General features: G+C 56.3%; 1 protein-coding gene across 2 annotated transcripts in view; it reads right to left on the bottom strand.

The window, feature by feature from the left end:
* The window catches only part of SCN5A (sodium voltage-gated channel alpha subunit 5), a 95,783-nt gene that overhangs the window by 52,904 nt on the left and 15,889 nt on the right, over positions 1-26,990 (bottom strand). For both annotated transcript variants that reach the window (XM_047740309.1, XM_047740301.1), the window contains exons 2-11: positions 26,417-26,731; positions 24,022-24,140; positions 16,573-16,662; positions 15,201-15,329; positions 8,842-8,933; positions 5,555-5,785; positions 3,945-4,008; positions 2,416-2,557; positions 1,690-1,887; positions 310-489 (exon numbers count right to left, since the gene is read on the bottom strand). In XM_047740309.1, the coding sequence (XP_047596265.1) occupies positions 310-489; positions 1,690-1,887; positions 2,416-2,557; positions 3,945-4,008; positions 5,555-5,785; positions 8,842-8,933; positions 15,201-15,329; positions 16,573-16,662; positions 24,022-24,140; positions 26,417-26,689 (1,518 nt within the window). In that variant the 5' untranslated portion in view covers positions 26,690-26,731. The remainder of the gene's footprint in view (positions 1-309; positions 490-1,689; positions 1,888-2,415; positions 2,558-3,944; positions 4,009-5,554; positions 5,786-8,841; positions 8,934-15,200; positions 15,330-16,572; positions 16,663-24,021; positions 24,141-26,416; positions 26,732-26,990) is intronic.

Genomic DNA, 26,990 nt, shown 5'->3' with positions numbered 1-26,990 from the left:
CATTAGCCATGCATCTGACTCATATGGGCATATCCTTGGGCACCCAATCCACACCACAGGGTGTCCCCCAGTCCCAACCCCAGTCCCAGTGCTGGGGACTTCACAACGCCCAAACCTAGCTCGTCTCTCTGCCCAGGCCTCCTCCACTCCAAGAACAGTCATGGGAAACGGGAAGGGCCTGGAGTGGGCTTAAGGAGACTTTCCCTGAGGAGCAACCATGGGGGGCTGTGATGGCACCAGGGGTCCAACATAATGGGCTTTTGATGCCAAACCCACCCTGAAAGGGCCAGAGCCACCGCTGGGGATTACCATTGTTTTGGGACCATCCTCTGAGTCGGACTTGGGGAACCTGTCATCCCCACACTCCTCTGTCCCCGAAGACAGTCGTTTTCTCCTCTTGCTTCTTCTCTCATGGGTGCTTACTGGGGCTAAAGGGGACATCTCCAAGGAGCTGCGGGACACGGTGTCCACACCTCTGATGGTGAGGGCCTGGAAAAGGTGGAAGAGGGATGATTTTGGTCACTGAGACTCTGTGCAGCCTCAGGCTATGGCAGGCAAGGCAACTCTCAGTATCTCACTTTCCCCATCAGGAAGTAGACTTGCACACTTAAACGCCGACAAGAGTATCAGGGAGACATGAGCTCAAACAGACCCAGGATGTTTTGACAAAAATCAAAGTCCAGGGAAGAGGAAATAAGTGGCTGAGGTGGGTAGCTCTTGGAAGAGGGGAGTGTGAAGGACAGTTGAGGGGGAGTGTTGACAAGCAGAGGAAGTGATAGAACTGGAGGGCAGGAGATCTTCTACAAGCTTCTGCTGGCCCAGACTGGTGCTGAGGGTGGTGGCCTGGGGCAGTGAGAAGAGAGTGGATGTCTAACAGCTGGCTCAGTAGTTAGCCTGCAGCACCTGTGTGTGGGGCTATGGGCAACCAGTGCTGCCATGCTTACGTTCTGAGCTGACTCAGGCCTCCAAACATGGACCTTCCTCATCAAGCTACCAGAAGGCATCCCTTGACTAGGATAAACTCAGTCCATGGACAGGTGGTTCTCTTTTATTCAGCATGCACTAGGCTCCTTTAGCAGGAGCTACCACCTCTACCCAGCGGATACCGTTTTCTCTCAGAAGACACCATGGTCAGAGGGAACACTTCCCTCAACAGGCCCCACACTCACAGTGCCCATCTGTACCCAGTGTGGACCATTTTCACCTAGCAGGCACCTCATGAACAGGCACTGTCTTTCCCCAGGTACCAAATTTTTACCTGGAAGACACCACAGTCACATGAAATATCTTCACCCAGCAGATGCCAGCTTCTAGCAGGAACTGCCTTTCATCTAGCAGATGCCATACTTAAAGGTACCAGCCTTACGCAGCATACCTCACACTCACAGACACCAGTTTTACCCAACATGCATCACATTCGCAGACACCAACTTTACCCAGCACACACTATGCTTACAGGTACCAGCTCTGCCCAGTAGGCAGCAGGGTTATAGGCACCGGCTTTACCCAGCAGGACCTGCCTTTTACCTAGCAGATGCCATGCTTACAGGTATCAGCTTTACCCAGCAGGCACCAGCTTTACCCAGCATGCACCAGGTTTATAAGCACCAGCTTTGCCCAGCAGGTTTATAGGCACCCACAGTTAGGAAAGGGCTTGCTTTAGAGGCTCCTTGGCTGGTGCTCACCCACCTCATGCTCTTTCTTGAGCATCTCCATAGCCTCCTGGAAGCGCTTTTCTTTCTCCTCGGTCTCAGCGATGGTGGCTTGGTTTTGCTCCTCATAGGCCATGGCAACCACAGCCAGGATCAGATTCACCAGGTAGAAGGAGCCCAGGAAGATGACAAGCATGAAGAAGATCATGTAGATCTTCCCTGCAGACCTCAGGGTCTGGGGGAGTAAGGCGATAGAGGTTATCTTCACTGGGACCCCTTCTAGGTCATGGTCATGGAATTTCAAGTTGTTCAGTCTGCCTGTGCCAAGGGTTCAAATGGCCACAGCCTGGGGAGGGAGTAGAGCATATCCTATCTCTAGAGGTAAGTGTCCTAACCTATGGAGCAGAACGACCTACACACAGGGGATAGTGTCACACCCACAGAGGGAGGCAGAGTGTTCTAGTCAACAGAGGAAATGTTGCATGCATAGAGGGGACTATGTCATCATGTAGGGTGAAGTGTTGCACTCCCAGAGCACAGTGTCCCACATAGAGGGATGAGTACTTGTTTACCAGCAAAGTTTCTTTGCTGTGTCCCATCCCTCAGACACAAGGTCCCTGTGTCTTTCTCCTTGAGTCTCCCCCAGCTCTTGCCAGTGGAGAAGCTGCTGGGGCCACTTCTGGCTAATCACCTGTGCATCCTGGTCCCTGATGTGGGTCCCCAGCCTGTTCCTGGTGTTTCTGCTGCCTGGGCACCCATGTACCTGTTGGTAGAGGCGCTCCCAGCAGTCCTGAGTCATTAGGCGGAAGAGTGCAAGAAATGCCCAGGCGAAGGAGTCAAAGCTGGTGTAACCATGGTCAGGGTTGTCCCCTGCCTTTAGGCACAGGTAACCCTCAGGACATGTCCTGCAGTCAGACACACAGACTCTGTTCCATGCTGTCAGAGCCCCACCCCCCGCCAAGATGCCCCCTGGGGGCCTGACTCTTATCCCTGGGCAGCCCAGCACATGCCCCACGGCTTCGTGAGGCTGAATTCCACGAACTTAGTTTCACACTGCTTGTCCTGCTGCCATGACTTTTCCTGCCGTGCCTCCCCCTTGGGACACCATTTCTGTCTTTTCTCTACCCATCTGTATTCATCTAGGCCTTAATCCATCTCCCTTCTGCCCACCCGATACCCATCCCTGCTGCTTATGTGAATGACCTCTTCCCTCACAGAGGAAGTGCCAAGGGCCTGGCTCACGGTCTTTTCCTCTGGCTGTTTACCCCATGGGGAGAAGGGCACAGAGCTGGCATGCGGTGCAGAGAGGACAGTGAGGCTTGGGGGAACAGTACAGAGCTGAAGAGCATGAAGACCAGGGCAAATGCCAGGCCACGGGCTTGAAGGATGATGCGGGGCTGGATGGGCCGGGGGTGGATGGGCCGGGGCCTGGCCATGTCTGGAGAATGTGCCCATTTGCACGACGGCGCACACAGGCAGAGTGAGGCGGACTGATGTTTCACAGAGCCAGATGGGACAGCCTCTCTTCCAAAGATGGACCACTGGGCTGGATTCACGAGTGTGAGAGACAGAAGGTTTGGGGAAGGGGACTTGGCAAGCGGGAGGACACAGCCTTTGTGCCTTGCTCATGTCCTAAGACCCTCCAGACAATCTCTTCAGCTACAAGAAGGGCTGAAACTTCCTACCGAGATATGTGGGACTGCAGCCCCACAGAGCCCCTCCCTCCCCAGGTGAGTCTGTGGGTCCCGCCCTTCCCTAAACTGTGTCACGGTCACACTGATCCAGACACCATCTGTACAGGGCCCTGGGAGCTGCCCGTGATTACGGGGCATCTCTGGGCACCCCACTCAGGCTGCAGGTACGAGCTCTGCTGGCTCTGAGGAGAATTTAGGCTGCTGGGGAAAGCCACACTTACTCCTGACCCAGTGGACAGATGCATAGGGAAGGAGAGAAGACTGGAGTGGGAGGAAGCAGCCCTGGGGGACTTCCATGAGGGAAAAAAGCCAGGACTGGGCTGGCAGGAGGCACTGGGCTCTGTCCCCCTCCCTGCAAATCTGAGCCCTCATCTGTTACTGCCTCAGAGCTGCCTCCCCTGTGGTGGGGGTGGGGTGACAAGGTGCCAGGGCCCCAGCAGGGAACAGAGGCAGGGGAAGGTCTGGGGTCAAGGGCATAAACTGAAAGCACAGTCAGCTGAGAAAGCACTGAGGAGCGGAGGCCCTCACCTGTCGCCCTCACCTCACCTCACCTCACCCGTGCTGGGTGAGGTGGCCCTGGGGGGCGGGTGCCACATACCCGGCATCAGAGCTGTTCCCACACAGTAACACGTCAGAGGTGCCATTCTTCAGCAAGTAATTTCCTGAAAGAGGAACAACCGGTGGTGAAGGGCATGTGTGGCCCAGACTCCCAGGGTTCCCAAGCTGTGCCCAGGCCTCTGGGGAGGGAGAGATGCTACTGGTGGTCTCTTCTCTGCCCCTGCCCTGACCCCTACCCTCTGCCTGGCCAGGCCTGATGCAATTCCAGCTGCTTCCCCGGCCTGCCTTCTGCTCCCCCTCAGACATTCAGCTGCCAGCATCCCCCCAACTCTCGGAAGACTCAGGAAGTCCCCACAGGGAGCTTCTGTACCCTGCCCTGAGCCACTCAGCAGGACACCCAGGGCCTAGAGAGGCCCTGAACCGGGAGGCAGGGGTCTAGGCAGAGACCCAGCTTGGCTACTGAGTCCTAGCATGGTCTTGGCAGGCTACTGCCCAGCTCTGTCTGGGTCCACTTCTTCGTGCAAGAGATACAAACTATGGTCACCGCGGTGATACTGTGGTCTGCTCAGACAGGGCTGGGGCTGGACTCGGTGACAGATGGAACACCCAGTCCTGTCCCTTCCCCTCTGGTCATCACCCACCACTACCTGCCTTAGTTTAAGGCAGCAGTTCTCAAACTGTGGTCCCCAGCCCAGCGGCAGCAGGAAATCAATGGGGACCTGCTGAGAAAAGTGACTTCCCGAATGCCGCCCCAGAGCTACTGACTCAGGAACCCCTGTGGTGCCGCCCAGCAGTATGTGCTTTCTGGAGCCCTCAGGTGACATGTGCTATATTCCAGGTACACGCGGAAGTTCAGGAACCACCGCTCTTGGGCCACAGCTGAGCCATAAGCAAATGGAATCCCTGAGTTGTGGTCCGTTTCTTTTTCCAGCGTGGACTGCTGTTGTAGGGAAGAAGCCCTAATTTCAGAATGTCCCTGGCCCGGAATCTGGCCTTACACCACTGGCTACCTTTGAATCAGACTGATGGCATTACTTAAGAGAGGTGCTGGCCATCAGCCTGGAAAGCAGAAAACCACATATCAGTGAAATGACAGGAGCAGCTCATGTGATTTTGTACAATCACTGAGCTTGCTCTGACTCTCTCGGGGCTCTGGGGGGCACGTGCATGGGATTAACATTCTGGCAAGGAACATGGAAGCTGACTGAACCATCCCGTGCCCCACTGGTGGGGCCTGCCCTCTGAAGCCTCACAGATTACCCCAGCACCATGTCCCACCCTTTCTCCCACCAGCACTCCTTCCCAGGCAGGCAAGCTGGTCTTCTCCCCATGTCTGATTCTCTGGCGTCCGTCCCCGCCTCTAGCCACGGCAGCTGCCATCCCTTGTCTGCCTCTCCAGCTAACTCCATCCCTCCTTTTCCTCAAGTGTCTGGCCATCTAGCCTGAGAACTCTTGAGGGCAGGCCCAAAGTCTGCTTCCCTTCTGTCCTCTCTTAGAGTTCCAAAGGGTAGGGGCTGGGATCCGCGAGCAAACCTCTGGGTCTCCAGGGGCTCAGATAGGGCTTGAACGGCCACTGGGAGGAGGTCTGACCTCTAGTGAGGCTCGTGTGGCCTTATAAAGCCCTGCCCAGGCCACAGAGTGAACCTGCACCTGGGTCGTTGAGGTAGAGGTCCAGTGACTTCCAGACCAGGCCTTCGGACTCCACAGAGCCGTTGGTGTCATTGAGCGTCGTGAAGTTGCGGACACACTTGTGCCTCAGGTTGCCCATGAAGAGCTGCAGGCCGATGAGGGCAAAGACGCTGAGGCAGAAGACCGTGAGGACCATCACATCGGCCAGCTTCTTCACAGACTGGATCAGGGCCCCCACGATGGTCTTCAGACCTGGGGAAGGCAAGAATGAGCAGGGGGTTCACCAAGGCCCTGTGCTCCCTGCTCCATTGGGTGGGGGCCGGGCCTGAGGGGGTGCTGGGAGAGGTGGGCAATCGTGAGGTGGGGGCAGGTGAAGGAGGCCTCTCTCAGGTTTTCCAGACCAAAGCCCCCATTTCCTCCATCACTGAGATTGCGTCCTGATTCTCCCAGGGGCAGTCAGAAGGGCCCAGGCCTCTTTGCTCTCCACTAACCACATATGAAATGGGAAATGCTGGTTTCCTGAGGAAGAAAACACTCAAAGCCTGTCCCCATCTGGCTGGTCCCAACGTAGGCCTTTAAATGTAATCTGTGGGAAGGACACCGAGGTCCAGGCCCATTCTCAGGCAATGGAATCTCCCTTGATCCTTGAAATGGGGAGAGACAAGCCATTCCTGGTAGAGGAATGTGGTGTGTTCTTGGAGGATGGTGGGGGTGGCAATCAGGAGGTCTGGCAAGGGCACGGTTCCAACCCATTCCCAAAAGCCAAGGCCATGACGTGTTAGTTGCACGGCCCAGCTCCCTGCAAAAGCCAGCACCACACAGCGAAGTGACAGAAAAGCACGTGTAGGCGCCTTTGGTCTGACACTGAGCTATTGTCCTATGACAAGTCTGAGCAGAGCATTGGGAGGAAGAGGGCTTTTCTGCCAGCAGCAGAGCCCTGCCTCCTGCCCCCACTCCCCAACCCCCAACCAAGCGGCCAGATCTCAGATTAAGCTCCATCCATCCATCGTCCAGCTGGTTAATGTGTTAGGAGCACCTGTGGTGGCCGTGCCCGCAGCTGTTGTGCCCATGACCTCGAGACAGGGAGGCAGCAATGGGCAACCATGGGACTGGGGAGGAAGTCCTCCCACTGTGCCCCAGCACTGCTGCCTGCCCACAGCTCAGAGGCACTCAGTGTACTCGGTAGAAATTGTCCTGGCAGATGTTGGTAACTGCCCTGGGCAGGTGTGAACCTACAGGGGTCTGGGCCTGGAGAGATGGTGGTGGTGGGATCCCCGTTCTGTAGCCCAGCATGCCCCATCTCTAGCAGAGGTTCGAGGACCCCCTCAGTGAGCACACTCTGGTTCTGCTCACGGGGCCTGGAGACCTGGCCCGTACTGTATGCAACACGGAGCACAGGGCAAGAGGTGGTGGGCGGCCAACTCTGCCTCAACTAGCAACCAGTTCTAGGCCCCCGTGAAGCCCTTCCTGGCCTGTGGACATAGTGTCCACAGGGACAATCAGTTGGTGAGCACAGATCCAGTCCTTTAAACATTTCTCATACTGATGAGAGAGTTCACTTCTGGCAAGAATGAGTCCAATGAAGTAACAGGATTTTTTCAGGAAAGACCCAAGAAGGGAAGGGTCCTGGGCATCAACTGGGAAACTCTCCTGCCACTGAAATTCTAACGGGCTGGGCGAAGAGCCCTTGGAAAGCAACCGTTCTGATTTCCTTCTCATTTTGTGGGAGAGGAGACCGAGGTCTGGAGAAGGCCAAGACTCTTTAAGCCTCAGGTCAAGGGACACCTCCTCTGGGGAGACTTCTATAATGCTGACCACAGCATTGTTCTAACGACCACTTTCAGGGTCTACTGTCTGCTTCCTCACTGGGTTGCTGGCAGCTTTGAAGAAGGCCTGGGTTGAGGCTGGCAGGCTTCCTTCTTTGCTCCGAGAAATATTTCCCTTTGCTAGCCTTTTTTTATAAAACAGACTGAAACTTGCCTTTTCTCAACTGCTGTGGTCAGTGTGCTTCTCTAATCTTGTGAGCAGATGATGTGAGGTTGTCCCTGGGACCCTAGAGGACAGACCTTGAGGCTTCTAAGCATGTCTGTGTGCACCCGGGCCAATGACAACACCTGTCTCAGAGGAGGTGACTGTGTGCACTGGAGGCAGACTGTCTCACTTGCTAATGACTCTTAGGAGGGGTCTGGGCACTGGCAGGGAGCACATCCTACGGGGTTCAGAGGCCAGGAGGAACATTCTGAGGCTCGGTCTGAACACAGCATAAGTGGATGGGGGTCCTCTTCCAAGATAATTAACCCCATCAGGGGAGAGACTGAACTCCTCCAGAGCAGGGCCCCTGCCTTTTTGGGGGCAGCAACAGCTATATGGAGATGAAGGGCCCAGGACCCACGGCTTTCCACATCAGGAGTGGATGCAACCATCAGCTTCACTTAAATCTTCCCTTGGCTCTGACACCTCCCCAGATCGGTGGCATACACAACCTGTCTCTAGCTGCCTTCTTCAAAGAAGGGCCTTCTCCTGTTCTGAGTGTGGCTGCATTCAGAAAAGGCTCTGGAAGGAACCTCTGGGCACTGCTCTGTGGGCTGTGAAATCATCATAAGGCTTTTGAGAGCTTTCCTGGATGGCTGGGGTAGGCCGGCTTTCTAGAGAGGCCGCCCAAGCTTGGATTTCCCGGGTGCAGTTGCCAACATCTGTCAAGGAGAATTGCTTCCCGAGGCTACCATGCACGGTCCACTACGCCTCTACCGCGCCATGCAGCGAGGGCTGGTAGACGCCAAGGCCCGATGACGCCTGTCCGCAGAGTACACTGTTTCACAAAATGGGGCTGCGGCGGCAGCTGTGCCTTTGTCACCACAGGGGGCCCAATGCAGGGACTGGGCCCTCAGCCCCGTGGGCCTGTGGTTTCCCTCAAACTCAGTTCTTTGGTTTCCTTATCAGAGCGTGATGCTTCTGGCCAAAGCAATTCACGTAAAAGCTTTCAGCTCTTCAAAGTGCTGAGTTCAGTTTGGGAAGGACCTCACCATCTTGGGAAGAATTGGGGTTCAATCCAGGACTGCCGTGGGAGCTGTGTGCCCCCCGGCATCTGTGAGGGTGGGCTTTGATGGGGAGGGCAGCCCGAAGCCCCTCGTGAGGCTTTGAGGGGACAGCCATGTCCGCCGCCGACAGCCCCCACAGCCGAGCTCTGGGAAACGTATTCTGGTGACAGGCACCTTTGGAGGGGCCTTCCCAAGGGCCGCCTTGGGCCCAGCTGGCTGGGAAGGCCTGAGCGTGTCCCTCCGGCCTTGGCGTTTAACCTGATTTTTCACCTGAAATGACTGATATAGTTTTCAGGGCCCGGAGGACTCGGAAGGTACGTAAAGCTGAGACATTGCCCAGGTCCACAAATTCAGTTGTGTATCTGTAACAAGGGAAAGTCACACACGAGACAGTGACAACACGCCAGTAGGAGACACACGATGGGGGAAGGGAGGAGGGGAGACAGAGAGAGAGTCACTTGTAGCTGAGATCTGAGAGGCAAATCTGGGCATCTTACCTGGGATAACTGAAATAGTTTTTAGAGCTCTCAGGACTCTGAAAGTTCGAAGAGCCGACAAATTGCCTAGTTTTATATTTTCTGATACATACCTGCAGAATCAAACCACAGTTATTGGGAATTACAAAGCAGCACCTCAGCCTGCCCTCCCCGACCCGCCCAGTCCCTTCTCCCCCTCCCACACGGAGGGCTGCCGACAGCCCAGGGCTCCCTCCGGCTCTCTTCCTCCTCTCCACCTTCCTGACATCGGGCCCTCGGTGAGATGACTTAAGGATGTCCACACAGGAAGCCCCCACACGGGAGGCCGCTCTCTCTGCGAGGTGCTCCTGATGGCCGGGTGACAGAGGAGCCAAGCGGCATTCTGGTCCCAGCTTTGCTCTGCATCTTCTGTCGTCTGTGATCAACTCGTGCCTGGCTGCCCCGGTCTCTGGTTGAGAGCCTCACACAGGTGTAGTAGGGTCTCTGAAGGCCGAGTCCCCCAACTCAGTCTCATTCCAAGACCTCCGGAGACCTCCAAGGATGGTCCTAGTTCTTCACAGGAGGAGGGACCTCAGGAGTGAGCAGCCCTCTAGGTCGGCTTGGGCCCAAGCGACGCTCGGCAGAGCTGAGTGGTCGAGATGTTCCAACCTACAACTGGGACAGTCACCCATCTGTGGTCTTCACAGGCACAGGAGGAAGGAGTCGGTCCCTGGGGAGCAGAGGACTGCCCAAGCAAGTGTGAGGGTGTGAGTGGATGGGCCACGTGACCAGGATGTCTAAGAGCTGGGTGGACAGTGTGTGACCAGGACCATTGGGACAGTGGCAAGTGACTTGTGATATTTAACCAAAGATTTCACATCCAGGGTACCTGACATTTAAGCAAAGGCATCTGATGTTTAACAAAGGACAGCGGACTCAGGATGTCTGGTTTTTAACCAGTGTGTCGGACCTGGTGTCTGAGTGACATCAGACCCAGGACTGCAGACCGATGAAGCTGGACAAGTGCCAAGGGTGGGCTGATCGTGCAGCTGGACTCACTGCTAGTCAGTCTGGACCTCCAGGCCCTTCCATTCCACTCAGAGTTTCTGAATCTGCTTTCGAGCTGTGGTTATTTGCGGGGAAGGACTTGGTAGGCTATGTCAAGGGACTCAGTATCCTGGAGTCAGCCGGGTCCTGCCTTGTCCAGCTCTCTGACTGGGCTGACACCAGATTCCTCTATGTCTCCTCATGGGGCCCTGTGGACCATGCCTGCTCCCTCCTTACTCACCACAGCCCTGCAGAGATGAGAATTCAGCAGACACATTCTCAGAGCTTTTCTTCTGGCTACACCAGATCCTTTTTGTGGTGTGGCTTCTGTTCCTTCCCCTGGACTCACTTCAGCTTGTAAACTTCCGATGGGGAGTAGATGTCACCTCCCTTAGTCTGGCCCATATACAACTATTAATTTGGTTCAGGCTCCCTCTCTGCTTTTGTTGGCTATTCCATCCTCTGTGATGACTCAGATTCTCAAACCTCTGTCCCATATTCTTCTTTCAGGCTTTACTTTCCATCTGGATATGGTGTTGCCACAAGACTTTCAGGTTTATCTCAGAACGTTGCTCATGTTGCCATGAGACACAAAGCCATGGGTCCAGCCTGCAGTGTTCCTGGGCCCCATTTCCTGCTGATGGACCAGTAAGTGTGGCCTGGGACAACAGTCTTTCTACTCAGAACACTGGTTCCAAGAGTGTCTCTTCTGGTCCCAAGGAGTGAGTAGAGCACTGTGCAGATCAGAGGGAACCAACGCTCCTTGCTTCTCCCTTCTTGTCCCTCACAGACCCTGTCTGTCCCCTCGCAACTCCAGGGAAACCCTGCCTGTCTGAAGCTTGGACTCTGCCTGTCTCTGCCTGTCCCATGGCAGAACTCGCCTTCCCACACCCTCAGGCTTGCCCTCCATTCATGGTCCGCCTCCTCAGCAGCTGGTACTGAGCACAGAGGAGCCAAGATCCCAAGGTGTGTGCTCCTAGCAGGCTTGCAAGGCCAGCTGAGTGGCTGAGAACGGGAGCAGGGCTGGTGGTCACCCATGAAGTCAGAACACGTGTGGGAGAGCAATGCTGAGGAGAAGGAAGTCTCAAAGGTAAGACAGGGCTGGGTGAAGGGTTGGTGTGTCCTCGACCATGCCTGTGACATTGAGGCTCCTCCCCTTTCAGCTGATTTGGAGCCTTGGCCTGGCTGCTTCCCACATGGGGGCCCTAGACCCCCAGTGAGGCCTCTCCTGGGGCTCCAGGATGTGTGGCCAGAGAGACCCTGTATTTGGCAAAGGGCCAGGTTCGGGAGTGGCCGGGTTGAGGGTAGAGAGAGCTCTGCCCCTGTGAGGCTGGCAAAACGTTCCTCCAGGCCATTCTACTTCTGCACACCAGCCCCAGGGCAGGGGAAGCCCTTCTGGAAGCCAGAGGAACCTGGAGGAAGGGCAGACCCCCCTCCTGTTCCACCCCCATCTTCCTGTGCAGCCCTCCTATTCAATGCAGCAGGAGCCTCCCGGGCTGCTGGGCAGAGAGGTACAGCCCACCCTCTCCTCTCTGCCCTGCCTCCTTTCCCCTCCAGGTCCGGTTTCCATAACAACCCCAAGAGGTAGGAGGCTGTGCTAACGGGCAGGTAATGCCCAGCCGGGGAGGGGCCCTGGGAAGAACTCTGGCTGGAGGGTTGCCTGGCAGGCCTCCTGGCAACCCAGACCCTCCTACAGTCTCTATGTTGAGTGGGAGGGGGGATCAGGTGGGAACGTTAGACCTGGCTTGCCTCTTGAGCAAGGGGACCTGTTTTAGTTTCAGCATGGCTGCTGATTCATTGCACAAATTTGGGCAAGAGGTAGGCTCTCTCGGAGCCTCAGTTCCCCATTTGTAAAATGGGGGAGGGGGAGTTTCATTGAATCAACCACTTCTGCCACCCAAGGCTCCTTCAATTATTCTAGAAGCCCCTGCCCCAACACCTTACAGAGTCATTTGACCATAGGAGGATGCATTTCACTGCATTACCAGGGCATCACTGTTCTCCGAAGGCAGGGCCACCACCAATCAGAGCTGCCAAGCCAATCCAGCCCACAGCAGATCCCTGACATTCCAGTGGGTCCCTGTGCCCCAGGGGAAGCAAGTGCCATTTCCCTGAGATGCTCAGGAACTTGGAAATGGTCTGCTGGCCTCTAAGGCTCTGTTCTGCTTTGTTACCCCCAGTTCTGGTCCAGAGCAAAGGCAGGCAGACAGGCCTTGGTGAGGAAAGCACACCTGCTCTGTGATTCCAAGCGGAAGAAGCAGTTCCCTATGGACTCCCATGGGGACTGAGACAGAGACTCTCTTATGGGATAAGACAGCAGGACTCACTAAGGGCCTGAGGTCATTCAGAACATCTTCCAAAGACCTAGGGTTAGGTAAGGGACCCAGGGTCTGGGAGCATCCCTGCGGTGGACACAGTCCTGCTCGGGCTCCAGGATGGGAAGTAGGAAAGACACAGGCAGATGCTGTGTCCTGTTCTGCCACAGCCCCCTTCCTGTGATACCAGGCCCCCAGTGGCTCAAAGAGTACTTCTCTCCTCCGGAAGGCACTTCGGAGCCTGGGCCTGGCGTAACACTCCTGCCCGCTTCCAAAGTCAGTGCAATGTCCTTCCTCTGCGTGGAGAGGTTTCCTTCTCTCCTTAAGAGCAGGAGCCTTCCTACTCCGTGTTCTCAGCTGATGATCCCACTTCTTACCGTGGAGAAAATACGAGCAATCAGAAGAGAAATTCTCTTCTTTTATCACCGACTCTCCCAACCCACCTGAAATTCTTCCTTCCCTGCTCTGACGGCCAGAGTTCCACGTGGGCCCTAGATTCCTGGCCCTCAGGCCAGCTCAAGGGCTTTGCTCCTGCAAATCACCCTCCTCCGCCATCAGGCCTCCCTCTCCCCTGCACCGCATCTCCTTTACAAAGACCCCTCCAGTGGTGCTCTGCCCGTCTTCCCCACCCCCGGCATCCTAGTTTCAGTCCTGTTTACAGCTAATCCTGGAAAGTGCATGTCTATACTTGCCCCAGTCTCTTGAGCCCTGTCTAACCAGGTGTCTGTACCCCCATGTCGGGTCAAGGCAATCAGCGGGGTCACGGTCATCTCAGTGGCATCAAGGTCACAGGCGGTGTCACGTCTCGGACTGCCATGGTCTATGCCTTGGATTTCTTCAGCCTCCTTAGGGCATCTTTCAAGGGTAGCCACACTCAGCCAGTCCCCTGTCCAGGTTTTCCTCCACCTTCCATAGCGGTGCCCTCCAGACTCCTTGGCTCACCCCTTCTTCTCCGACCTCGAGATGTTGGAGCATCCTGAGGTATAGTCCCCAGGTGCCGTCCCTTCTCTGGCCACGCTCACTCTAGATGATTCATTCATCTGGTCTCCTGGCTGCCAGTCTCATCTGCGCCTTGATGGGTTCTAAATATATATCCCTACCTCGGACTTCTTTCCTGAAGTCCAGACTGGAATATCCAGTTACCTATTCCGCATCTCACCCTGGATGCTTTCAGACTTAATGCATTCCAATCTAGGTGCTTGAGTTCCTTCCTCCCTCAGCCAGCTCCTCCCATCAGCCTCCATGTTAACAAACGGGAACTCTGCTCAAGCCAAACCCACCTTGGGGTCTCCCGTCGGCCCTACCCTCAAAGTACATTCAGAATCTGACCATGTCCCTCAGCTTCTCTACTTAAACCCCAGTCCCTGCCACCATCTCTCTCCTGGCTAGGAAAATAGCCCCCCAGCTACTGGGCAAACTTATGATACATAGCTCAGGTCTTGTCACTCCCTGCCTTTCAACCCTGATGGCTCTCTTCACGGCCCTCAATGCCATAGGGCTGTCCCCCACCACCCTGCCTTCTCTCTGGCTACACTCTCCCTTGCTCACTCGGCTCTGCCCAGGCCTAAGTCTACAACGGCTTTGGGCAAGTGGCAGTGTCTCTCGGAGCCTCAGTTTCCCCACCTGTAAGGCGGTGGGCTGGTGTCAGCTCACAAGCAGAGTACCGAGAAGCAGACGTCCTGATGCATTTTCTAACCAGCAGACTCTCCCTCTCACCGGAAAGCACCCCATCAGCAGGGTCTGGCTGCCCGCTCTCCCCTCTCTTCCCCACAGCATGGTTGAGTTCACAGCCAGGGCTGCTCACGTCCCGGGTGAGGCAGACCTTGTCTGGCATGAACAGGTACGTTCAGTGAATCCAAGAATCCTACAAAGCAGGCGCTGAACTGAACCTCCAACACCACCGAGGCCAGCACTATCCTTCCACTGAGTCAGGGAACAGGGGCCCTGCAAGGGCAAAGTACTGGGCCCACCAGCTCCGCTCCCTGCCAGGGTGTGGTGCCCAGGCCCGCACACACATCAGGTTTCCAGAAAGGGTTTGATGGCTGAGCCCAGGCCACAGCTCCCACCCGGGAGGCCCACCCTAATCAGTCATTGCCTCCAGAACACAGCTTCTGTTGTGGACACATCCCGAGGGGAATGCCTCAACCCAGCCTCAGCGAGGATCTCTTTCTAGACAAGGACGCTGTGTGGCAGCAGGCCGGGGATATTCCCATTCACTCTCTGGCAGGCTCCTTGTGGGTCCTTGGCATCTGTTTTGTCATCTGTAAAATGGGGACAAGGAATCTCCATCCAGGATACCTCACTGGATCATGCCAGTGACCAGGTGCCTTAGAAAGTGCCAAATATGGAGTCCGTGAGTGGAGAGAGCGGAGGTGCTGGTGTGCCCGGCGTGGGCTCCTGGGGATGCCCGGTCACTTCTCCAGGCTCCTTGTCTTTCCTGCTGACTCATTCTTAATCACCTTGGAATCTAGGTCATTGATCACAGTGCTCCAGAGATCTGGGGCTGTAACACTGGTTTCCCACTGTGGAGGGGGCAGAGGACGCTAAGCCAGAATCTTAATGGATTCTGAGCCCAGGGCTGCACGGGGCCACCGCTGAGCCAGCAGGCTTGACTGCCATGGCCCACCAGGAGGGGCTAGGGGCCTCCATCCTGTCTTCCTCTTGCCATAGCAGTGAGGCGGTTGCTCCCCAGCCATATGCAGCCTGCAGTGAGGGGGTGAGAGGGCCTGGCGGCGCAGGGCCAGGGATGACGCCCACGTCCCTGACTACGGCCTGGCGAGACACAGTATGGCGCAGAGAGCAAGGTACTCACGCCATGACGATCACACTGAAGTCTAGCCAGTTCCATGGGTCCCGGAGGAAGGTGAAAGCATGCAGGCAAAAGCCTCGAGCCAGAATCTTGACAAGAGACTCAAAGGTGTAAATGGCAGTGAAGGTGTACCTGGGAGGAGAGACACGCAAGGTTTTTCAGGGAGCTGTAGCCCGCAGGCCAGGTTGGCCAGGTTCCTCATGTGCATGCCTGAGCCCTGGATAGCTCTGCTCTTAAGTAGCCTTCAGGCCAGACCCTTGGCCATGCCCCCTGGCCTAGCTGGAGGCTTGGTCTAAATGTGGGACTAATTACGGCATCTTTGCATGTGATGACTCAGCATTACTGAGCACCCACCATGTGCCCCTTTGAACTTTCCATGTTCCCTCTTGTCTTGGTGTAAGAAGACCCTCGACTTCTCTCCTCACTCCAGCCCTGGGGGCCATGTACACGGGCATATGGTGGCCACTGGGTCTACCCTGTAAGGATGCTCAGATCATGTCACTCCCTCATCCTTGCTGGTCGGTCCTCAGCAACTAGTGACAGGAGCATGGTCTATTCTCAACTACCTTCAGGTGGGTGGGTACAGCTGTCTCCAGTGCACTTGGGAAGGGGGCTGAGGTTCTAATGCTTGAGGCTAGGTGGGGTGAAGAATCGTGATGCCTAGATGCTGGGACCATGAGCTGCTTCCTTCATCCCCGTAGTCCTGGGCGAACGCAGAGAGCCACAAGGCAAGCCGCTCTGGTAAGAGAGTATGTCCCTGACATTCCGTCAGTTCCCCGAAAACAGGCACCAAGCGCCCCAAGGGGCTATCGGCTCTGTTTGAAACTTATGGGTACCGTACTCTCATTTGAGAAGGATGGACTGGAAGCTGTTTTCTGAAATTGAGCAAATGGCCCCAGGAGGTAGCAGAGAAGTGGGGACACCCCTGGACCATGCCCTGCTGGACAAGGTGTGCCTCCAATTTCCAGCTTCCTGTCCGTCAAAGGGGGACAGTTGCTGTCCCCATTCTATGGTGCCGCCTGGAGGGTCAGAGGAGATGTGGTTTACTGCTCCACGGCAGCGCCCGGCACACACCTAGGGCTCGGTAAGTCAGGATTTTATTTCAGAGCCTTCCTCAGCCAGCTCAGTGCTCTTTAGGGTGGGTCAGGAAGGAATCTCCCACTTGGCCAACCTGGAGAGCTTCCTCCCTTGCGAACACCGCTCAAGGCAAGGAGCCGGTGGGACCAAGAGTGGCCAGAGAGGGAAGGGGCCGAGCCAAGGACACTCCAGGTGGGCGAGTCCTGCCGGGGACTTCTGGGGTGACTTTCGGGGCCACAGTATGGGACGGAAAGGGAGGGAGGGAGAGGCCAGCCACAGAGGCCCGGAAGATACTCACTCGACATACTTGGTCCAGGGTGGAGGGTCGTGCTGGGCCATGAACACACAGTTGGTCAGGATGGTACACATGATAAGCATACTGAACAGCGTGGCGCGGAGGTCAAGGAAAGCTGCGTGCAGTGGGCCAGCGGGCCACTGGCACCCGAGGGTCCTGCCCTTGTGATTGTCATTGCCATACCACTGCTGCCAGATCAACAAGGCGGGGGCTCCAGGGCCCAGGCCCTGCCCACCTCTCCCCTCGACACTTAGAGCAGGAGCCCTGCCCTGCTCTGCAGTCCCTTCAGGGACCAGACAGCTGACACAGCACCATTTGCAGAGTTCCACGTAGGGTCCACCTGGAGGGCAGGGAGGAAGACCCCCAGAATACAGAAGTTTTGACCCACAGCCTCGTGGGAGGGAGATGGGATTTGGAAACTGCTCCTCAGGGGCCACTTGCTTGCAGGGAGAGGAAAGCCCAGGCAGTGGGGCTCCCAGTTCTTTCCCCTACTTCCCCGGGGGGCTCTTTACCTTTGGTCTAGGACTTCTCTGAAAGGTTCTGCTGTCCCAACAACCCTGAGGATGCAGGCGATGGCTCCTTGTACTGCTTCCTGCCCTTTGCACATGCTCCACCCAGTGCTCTCCTCCCCATCCTTCAAGAAACTCCTCAGCAGGTGCACCGCCTCTGAGCAGGGGCACCTGTCCTCCCTGCCTTGAGTAAGAATGAGCACCCCTCAGAGCAGGAGCACGCCTTCTGAACAGGAGCACCCCCTCTGAGCAGCCTGCTTTCACTCCTAGGGGACTGCACCCCAGGGCATGGGGCACCTCTCCTTAAATGTGCCATTGCCCCCTAAGCGGTAATGCCCATCTGTTCCCCATCAGAAGGGGAGCTCTTCAGATGTTGGGTCTTGGGCATCCTTCTGGGCCCCTGGCCTTGAACTGAACTGCCCCAGGCCTTGGTCCATCCCTAACTTTCTGGCTACCTTCTATGCTGCTTTACACCAAATGAAGCCCTGACTGACCTCCTGGCCTCTCTCACCTCCACAAGACCTACAAGGGAGCAAGGGGCAGACCCTGGGGCCATGGAGGGACTAGGGCAGGGGACCCTCAAGGGGCCTGAGTCAGAACGGGGAACCCTCTCACAAATTCCCTCCCCAGCCCAAGAAGAGAGGCTGGGCTTCCTGCCCCTTGTGGCTGCCCCCAGGCTCATGGCGACGTGGCCCCCGGCCCCAGACCTGTGCACAGCAGCTGCCCACCTGAGATTCCCTCTGGCTGCCAGGGAGCTGAAGTAATTGAGCCCTAGGGGCCTGCCTCGTTCCTCCCTAGCAGAACTCCTCCGATTTCCAAGGCCTGGCCCCGCCTCAGGACTGAGCGGGAGACCAGTGCAGTCAGCCAAGCCAGGGTGCTGACTTCTGGGAGACTGCAGGGCTGCCCCAGCTGGGGAGGGAGGAGAGGTGAATGAGGCCTCTCAAAGAATGCAGGTGTGAGACCTCCACACTTCTAGGGAACTGAGGGGATTAGGAAATAGCCTGCCAAACCCCACCCCCAGTTTATAATGAATTCTCCAATTTCTCACCTGAGATGAAAGAGGATCAGGCTTTGGGAACCTCCCTCAGTTAAAGCAGATGGCTCCAGGAAGTCCTGATTCTTCCATGGTGGGAGGACACCTCTCCAGGCAAGGGGTGTGGCTGGGGGTGGGGGTGGAGGGAGCAGTAGGGGGAGTGGTGTCCCTCTGCTGGAGAGCTGCCCAGCCCTCTGCCTGTGGGCAGGTCTCCCTGGCTGACCCTCACACATGCACATGTTCCCCACACCCAGACTCTGTGCCAAGGCTGTCCTTATCGGGCGGACAGTTAACTTGCCCCTCAACCAGCTTTATCCACCAACCTCCCACCTGATCCACTACTGGGGATCCCAGGTGATTCCTGAAATATGAAAGTAATGAGCCTAAGAGTAAATATTTATTGAGCCTTTCCTAGGTGCCAGGCTCTGCTCTCTGTAACCATTAACTAATTCAATTCTCCCAACAACCCTATGCGGGGTCAGTGGAGGGGAGGGACTTTGTCTCCATTTTGTGCCCGAGGAGACTGAGGCACAAGGTCAGGCTGGAGATCCCTACAGCTGGTAGAATAAGAGCCCTCCCTCCCCACCCCACAGACAACCACATTCGAATCCCGGACAAGCACAAGTGTTAATTTATATGGCAAAAAGGATTTGTGGATGTGATTAAATGACGGGTCTTGAGATGGGAGATCACCTTGAATTGTCCGGGCGGGCCCAGTGTCAGCACAGGCTCCTTCTAAGCAAAGGAGGTAGGCAGGAGGGTTGGCAGCGGAGCCTTGTCTGTGGGAAGAATCCCACCAGCAGTTGCTGACTTCACACACGGGGCTATCATAAGCCAAGGAGTCCACACAGCCTCTAGAAACTGGAAAAGACTAGGCCCAGAGTTTCCCCTGGTGCCTCCAGGGAGGAACGCAGCCCCGCCTACACGCCCTCAGTGAGACCCTTCTGGACTCCTGACCTCCACAAGTGTATGATGCTACATTTTGTGGTTTCAAACCACTGTATTTGTGGTGATTTGTTGAAGGGGCCACAGACTGTCAGTACAAAGCCCGTCAATGGCCTGGCCCTGCTAAGAGCCCCCACCCGCCCAGCGCAGGCCCCCCCTACTCTGAGCCTTGTCTCTGCATGAGAACATGAAGGGGTCATCCTGCTGCCTCCAGACAGAAGGCCTGGGGCAAGTCACACTGCTCATGGATATTGCTCCTCATACTTGGTCTCTGTCACCCACAGGGCAGTAAAACCAATGAGTGAAAGGCTTTGTAAAGTGTGTGCAGACTGCCACCCTGCCGGGGTGGGGGTTAGGGGATGAAATTGTCGTTTTTAAGAAGAGACCTAAAGAGCATGTGTGCTTGGCCCTGGGTGGGAGACAGGGAACAGCTCCAAGATGGGACATTATGAGAAACGGGGCCTGCCTAGGGCTGGGCAGGAGGCTTCCTGGAGGAGGCGTTTAGACAGGCACCCAAGCTGGACAGGGTTCCTTTAGCAATCCATCAGCCTGCTGGTCATGATGAAGCAAGCTGGGCTGCCTGGGGAGACCCCCTCAACAGCTCTCACTAGAGCGAAGAAAAGGCCCCTGGGCAGAGACCAGCAGTGGAAAGGCTGCCTTGGACCAAAAGACTCGGCTAGAGCTCAGGTGAGTTGAACTCTGTCATCAAGACTTAGGGAAGAGCCAGAGAAGACGGCTCGCTCTTTGGAGTGCCGCCAGCCACGGTCTGCATCCCATGGTGGGGAATGACAGGAGCTGCCTGCCTGGGTTGTGGCTGCTTGACCACTGGAAACCCTGCCTGGCTCTCCCAAACCTGAGGACCTTTCCATTATTCTCCATCACTCCTGTATGTGTGTGTTCTCTTCCTGCCTACAGGTGCCTCCAGTCCACGTGACTGCTCAGAGCATCCCCGGGTCCCCCATGGAGCCCGGCAGGCAGCCAATACCGGAGAGATGAGTCAAGTGCACTCCAGCCCCAGGCACACCTGTTTGCACTGCCTGGCAGTTTCAGGCCAATGACTGAGCTGGTCCCATGTGTGGGCAGAGGCAAAGGCCAGCTCTCTAGGTCTGAGCTCTGCTGAACATCTTCAATCCTGTCATGTCATTGTCCCCAAACACCCACTCCCAGCCTCCTGATTAAAATGCCAGCAAGGGGACGCCTGGGTGGCTCAGTTGGTTAAGCCGCTGCCTTCGGTTCAGGTCATGATCCCAGCGTTCTGGGATCTAGTCCCACATCGGGCTCCTTGTTCTGTGGGGAGCCTGCTTCTCCCTCTGCCTCTGCCTGCCACTCTGTCTGCCTGTGCTCTCTCTCTCTCTCTCTCTCTCTGACAAATAAATAAATAAAATCTTAAAATGCCAGCAAGGACTGCCTGCATGGGTGGTGGGGAATGCCTTAAACTTGGCCTGCCTGTCTTTGGATCCCGAGGAGTCAAAAACAACAACAACAACAACAACAACAACAACAACAAGGAAACCTCGAGAATAGAAGGGATGCTGTGGGGGGCATTTTCATATATCTGTGCCATTCAGGGAACACACACACACGCACGCATACAAACACACACAAACATGTGGTTTGATTGCCCATTTGAATCTGCAAGAGAAACGTGGGAGGATTTTGTGAACAGACCCTGTGCACCCAGGAAGGCAGAAAGCTTCTCGGTATGAACGTGATGCCTCTCTGAATGTGACTGCAGTAGAATTGGGAATTCAGTTGGTTTCTTTTATTTAATCCTGGCAGGAACACATTCTGCAGGATTATAACAAAAATACATTGGAAAAAAAAATAATTCTACATACCCATATTTACTTTTTAGGCCACTTCCCAGGGATGCTGAACAAGCGTGGCGCTCAGAGCAAAGCTGAGTGGAATTACGGGGCACTTGCTAGCAGATCGCTGGGAATGCCTGCCTCATTCCTAGTGAGTGGGTTTTCTTCCTTGAGAGCAGGGGCCACCCTCCTGCCCCTTGCTTTGTTCATCTCTGCCCCCTGGCCCTTTCCAAAGGGCCGAGCCCCAAAGGGCACCCATGGGTGGCTCAGAGGTATCTGAATGGATATGAAAACATAAGCCAAGCATGGGACAGAGTTTCAGTTTGGCAGAAATGCTCAATCTCTGCTGCAGGACAATACACACATAAACCTACTCCACATAAACACCACTGCACCCTACACTTAAACGTGGTCACGACAGTGAATTTTATGTTCTGTGTTTTTTTTTTTCTCACTACAATAGAAAAGAATGTAAGCAGAGTGAAAGTTCACTACTCAGAACACGAAATCTGTATGCAGATTCACAGTGACTGCTAAGGGGCACGGGGCTCCTTTTTGGGGTGATGACATGCTCTGGAATTGGATAGTGGGGACGGTTGTACCACCGTAGGACTATACTAAAATCCACTCAGTTGGACGTCTCAAAACAATATGTTGTATGGTATGTGGATTACATTTCAACTAAGAAAAAAATACATGGAGAGTTTGTGTATTCCTGGGCTTCACACTGGGCCAGGAATCCTCATTTTGAATAAACTACCAGGTGAGCCTGAGATGACCCTCAGAGACCCACACCTGGAAACACCTGTCCAGGGTGCTGTGTGCGCGGATCGCCAGGCCTTCGAGAAAATGCAGGTTCTGGGGTGGGGCCTGAGACTCGGCAATTCTTATGAGATCCTCATGGTGCTGCTGCTACTTGTCTGTGTGCCACACTCTGAATGGCAAGGCTCAAGGGCAGAGAGGGGCGGTGGCTCCCAAACCTCGCAGATCTAGACCCTTCCTCTCCCCACTACCCCCGAGCCCACTAAGGGGCGCTATTGAGGGCCATCGGAGTGCTTCCAATCCCTGGCAGCTGGAGGATCCAGGCAGCCCCTGGGAGCCCACTTCAGGGCCTCAACCATGGCAAGCCACCTCCCTGGGGCAGCTGCCCTGGGGGACACAGGCAGCTCTGAGGCCTCAGGGTGGGTCGTGCCCGGAGTGGGGGTGGGGGTGGGGATGGGGAAGCAGGGGGGACACCAGCGGCATCGCACAGCCTCAGTCACTGCTCAAGGGACCCTCTGGCCCGGCTGTGGGCACCAGTGCTCCCCAACCACCTCCCTGGCCTCATCTGGCCACCCCCACCCCGGGCCCAGCCCAGGGCCCTGCAGGAATCCTGGGGCTGCCGCTGTATCCCTGGAGGCACCCTGGCTGCCAAACAGTGTTGGGTTGGTTAGATACCTGGAGGAGAAGCCCCAGGTGGGAGCCCGAGCATGCTTTCAGGGAGGCCACACCCTCGGAATGAGGCAGAGACCAGCTCTGAGCTGGAACGGAGGCTGGCCTTGCCTCCTTCCTTTGTGCTGTCCTCACCAGCCCGCGCCTACCCGCTGGCAGGAATGAAAACTATTCCCGTAGCTGTCTTATCAGTCTTAGGGGACGGTACAATTCCCAAGGGGGCAAGGACAGGGTCTTGTTCAGCTCCACGCACCCCGGGTGCCCTGCAGAGTGCTGGGTGTCTCCAGGAAGTTTAGAAACAGTTGCAGAATGGCCCAAAATTCAATCCAGAACTACCCTTGCCTCACAAAGGAAGATATAGCTAGGAAGAGCAGGCTGCTCCCTGAACGGAACCGCTCCCCTCGGTGTCTGTCCACCCCAGAGACCTCTCCGAGGCTGCCACGGCTGTGGCTGTACGTGGGACTTTGCCTGGACACACACATCTAGCGAACCCTGGGGGAAAGGCAGGAGCGAGCCGGAGGCGGGGAGAAAGGGTCTGCATGCAGAGAACAGATTTGGCACTGAGCTCCTCCAATTAACCCCTGGGGTGAGGATCGGGCACTGGGGCACAGGTGAGTGGAGCCTGGAACGGGCATCCCTCACCCCCACCGGGCCAGGAAAAGCCCCTGAGCTGTCAGCATCAGTCTCAGTGACTTAGGTCCTCACGGGGCAGCTGTTTTCCTGAAGCCTCCGGCCCTGCTCAGAGGTTAATGGGTCTTTGCCTCAGCCTCAGAAAAGGTCCACCCAGAGTGGGGAATGGAGGGGGGACCTTGGGGAGCTCTATCAGGCCAGCCTGCTGCGCCCATGGCTAATCACTCTGCAGAGCCCAGCAGCACTGATTCGATTAATGGCCCAGCCAGCTGACAGCCAAAGGAAGGCTGCCCAGGCTGGCACCACGAGACACAGATGCCTCTGACTGCATCTGGACACCGGCCTCCCCACCCTCCCCACTGCTGCCTGTGGGGTCCCCTTTCTGAAGTCCACGGAACAGCCGTGATTGGGTGCTGGCGTCCTGTCCCACATCCCACGCGGCCTGAATGAGGCCCCCTTCGGGCCCAAAGGCTAGTCAGTCTGTCCCTTGTCACACTGCAGCACTCCCAGAGCGTTCCTCCGCAGCCGGCAGCTTTTTTAGGCTGTGGTTTATATAATTTAATGCTAACCAGAGTTCTTTGAGAGAACTCTGAAACTGCAAACATTTCGTCAACACCTAATCAAAAAGCCAGTGTTGCCTCCCTAGAAGGGTGCCCACGTGTGAATCAACCAAGGCCTCTTTACTGGGAAGTGGCTTCTCCTTGGCTCAGGCCTGGTGCCCTGCTTGAGGTCACTGCGCAGGGATGGGGAGGCAGTGGCAGGGGACTTGGGAGCCAAAGTAGAGCCAGGGGACATTGGCAGAACTCTTGTCTTCTGGGACTCTCAGTAGCCTGGCTGCCAGGATGCTTCTCTGCTGAAGCTGGGTTTCCCAAACTTTCACGTGCCCAAGAATCCCCCGGGATGTTGCTGAAATGCAGACGCTTATTTGGCAGGTCCGGGATGGGGTCCAAGGGCCCTACATTTCCGACCAGCCACTAGGCTATGACAGTGATGCTTGGGTCTTCAGGGACCCACACCACTCTCAGCCCCAAACACCCTGCCTGCCCCGCGTAGGGCCCAGAGGAGACACCCAGCAGGGACTCACTGCAAAGGATATGAATGAACCAGAATCTTCACAGCAGCTCTCCGGACAGGGTGGAAGGGACTGAGGACATACAAGGCATTGGTGGCACTGAACCGGAAGATGGTCTTGCCTTTATTCAGCACGATGAAGGTCTGTGGACAGAGAGTGGCTTTAAGTTGGGGTGGTGGCCCCTAAGCCCCTGTGCAAGGAGGATTCTGGGGGGCAGTGGTTGACTCAGAGCCCTAGAACCCTGCCTAAGGGGTGGAGTGGGAGGAATAGAGGGACAGAGAAAGGCGGAGGGCATGGAGAGGGCAGGTCAGTGGCCCCTTACGGTGTTGCCTGTGGCTGTAGTGGGATGTCAACTTTAAGGGAATGTCAGGTTGGGTGGGACTTAGTTTGGTTTCAAAATGACAGTCCTAAGAAGGGGCCTCTCATGATTCTAGCCGAGCTGTTTCCACAGCAGAGGCCAGGACCTGGCTGATGCCCGCTCCTTCCCCTGCTCCCTTCTGACCCCCTCCCCCTGCCCGCTGGTGGTGATGCACTAATGAGGGAGCTGGGTCAGTGGAGAAGACTAACGGGTGAGAAGTAGGGATGGGAAAATAGAGACCTCAGCCCAGAAGAGCGAAGCTTTCCCTGAGGCCCTGTCTCGGGGCCCAGGACAAGTGTCAGCCCTACCTCACCCCAGAGGAGATGACCTAGTATCTCCCCCGGGAGGATCTTGAGCAGCCCAAACTGGACCCTCTCCGCAAGCTTCCAGAAGATGCTGTCCACACAGTACAGTGGGGCATGGGGGTGGACGGTATGTGCGGGAGGCTGAGCCCCATGCAACCGCAGCTTCCCAGGCTAAGGCTGGAACAGTGGAGGGAGCACAGCTCTGGGGTTGTACTTCTCCAAAGGCTGAGCTGGTGAGACAAAGTTCTATTTAATCTGAGCTGGGGAGACAAGCTGACTGGGCATATCAGGACCAAAAGCTCTGCTGTGCTGCCTGTGCCACCCCTTAGGACTTGGGGCAGTGTCGCCAGGGGTGAGCAAGGAGACAGAAGGTTAGAGGCCAGAGTCATACCTGGGCCATGGTTCAAGTATTCCTGATCACAGGGATAGAAAACAGTGTCCCTGACCGAGCCCAGCCTTGACTCCATCCTCAACTGGGTCCTCCTGCCATGCCTTCTGCCTGTCCTAGCCAACTCAAACGTAGCTGCCACTTGGATTTGCCACTGAAAGCAGGACCGGCCACTGGCTTTGGCCTTCACCTCGATCCTAATTGTTATTTCCAGCTGTGACCAACCATGACCTAGACCCCCCTGCCCTGACGGATCCCAGCTTCTTCCCAGACTAACTCTGACCCCACCCTCACTTGCATCACCTGAACCAGGGTTCAAGCTCTCTTCTCCTACCTATGCATATAGACTGGGTGGGTTTTCCCTTTACCCACACACCCATACCCACTCCCATCACACAGGAGACAACCACACCTGTCCCCAGGCTCTTGGTCTCTGAAATGCACAGTCACACACACACTCAGGCACCTAGTGATACAGACCCACAGGACTCACACTTGCCTTGGGAGCACTGACCCTGTCTGCCCTCCAGCATTTCCCCAATAATGAGAGCAGCCACCTTCTTCCTCTGTACCTGGCCTTCTGGGGAAAGGCTGCCACCAAATGCAAACCCGCCTTCCTCCAGCAGCGAGGCCTGGAAGCGTGGGCAACCAGCTGGGGACCAGGCCTCTGTGGGAGCCTCGTGTGCCTGTGGTCTGAGCGGTGAGGCAGGGGCAGGGCACCCAGATGGGGGAATCCACCTCCTGGGTGGAAATCCCTGCTGGGAGGGAGCCCGAGTCACCCTGCCTAGTGGACAAAAGCAACTTCATCTCCCTACACTCAGAAGGACAACAGCAGAACAAGCTCTCTCCCCACCCTTCTGAGATTTCCCGTTGGCCTTCACCGCCCCACTGCCAGCCTGCAAGGCCCAGGAGCTGCTGCTGTGACCCCCGGTCTGAGCTACCCAGGCACTGCCAGGCCCAGTGAATCCTCCGGGCTACATGTGTCCCTAGTAGGAGCTGGGACCACATGCTGTGCTCTGGGGTCCAGCTCCAAATCATACACCCTGCAGGATGGCTGGAGTCTGCCCGAGGGGAAAGTCTAACTACAGATGACCCCCACAGCTGGCACTCCCCAAGGAGGCAAGATTTCAACTGTGGCTGCCCGCTCCTTCTCGTCTAACACCAAACATTACCAGGCTGCGTGATTCTGGCTTTTATTTGGGAATAAAATGAAAGTGATTGGAATATAGATCCCCAGTGACTCACGCCCCCAAAGCCCAGGGAGCCCACCCCAAACGCAGCCCCATATGGAGGCGAGGCCCCTCCCTGTCTGCTGCGCTGAGAGGGGAGCTGCAGGAAGGCGTGGGCAGGGAGGTGGGTGGCAGTCACCTTTTGGGTGCTGTAGAAGGGGTCCAGGTCCTCCAGGGGCTCCCCGATGAGCTCTCGGGGCGGGTTGCCATAGAGATCTGGCAGCTTTTTGGAGGCCTGCAGGTCCAGCTGGGGCCGGGTAGGCTCCTCCTCGGGCAGCCCTTCTCGGCTCTCCTGTGAGGCGGCCGAGCCTCGGGCTTGCTTCTCCGCCATGCGTTTCTCGATGGCCGCCAGGGACTCCCGGGTGAACCTGCGGAAGCTGCTAGTGCCCCGAGGTAACAGGAAGTCTGCCATCTTCTCATCCTGCTTCTGGGGCCCAGGCAGTCCTTGCGTGGCCTGTGGGGAAGCCAAAGAACACGGGCTGTGCAGGTGGAGGGAAGGACGAGGTTCGCAGAGAGGGTCCCAGCCACTGTCCCCAACATCTCCAGAGGCACACCTTGCTGGTGCTGGCAAACCCAGTGTCCTCCAGGCTGTGGGCTCTGTGTGGGGACCCACAGGAGGGTGCCTTTCCCGTCCCAGTGAGCACATTTGATGGCAATTAGGCAAGAGTGGCTGTGTCATTGAAGTCCTTTGTTCTGCCCCACTCACCACAAAA

This window comes from Lutra lutra, chromosome 1, assembly GCF_902655055.1.
Source record: "Lutra lutra chromosome 1, mLutLut1.2, whole genome shotgun sequence".
Lineage (NCBI taxonomy): Eukaryota > Metazoa > Chordata > Mammalia > Carnivora > Mustelidae > Lutra > Lutra lutra.
The sequence above is the reverse complement of the archived record's forward strand: the minus strand, read 5'-3'. Positions and strand labels throughout refer to the sequence as shown.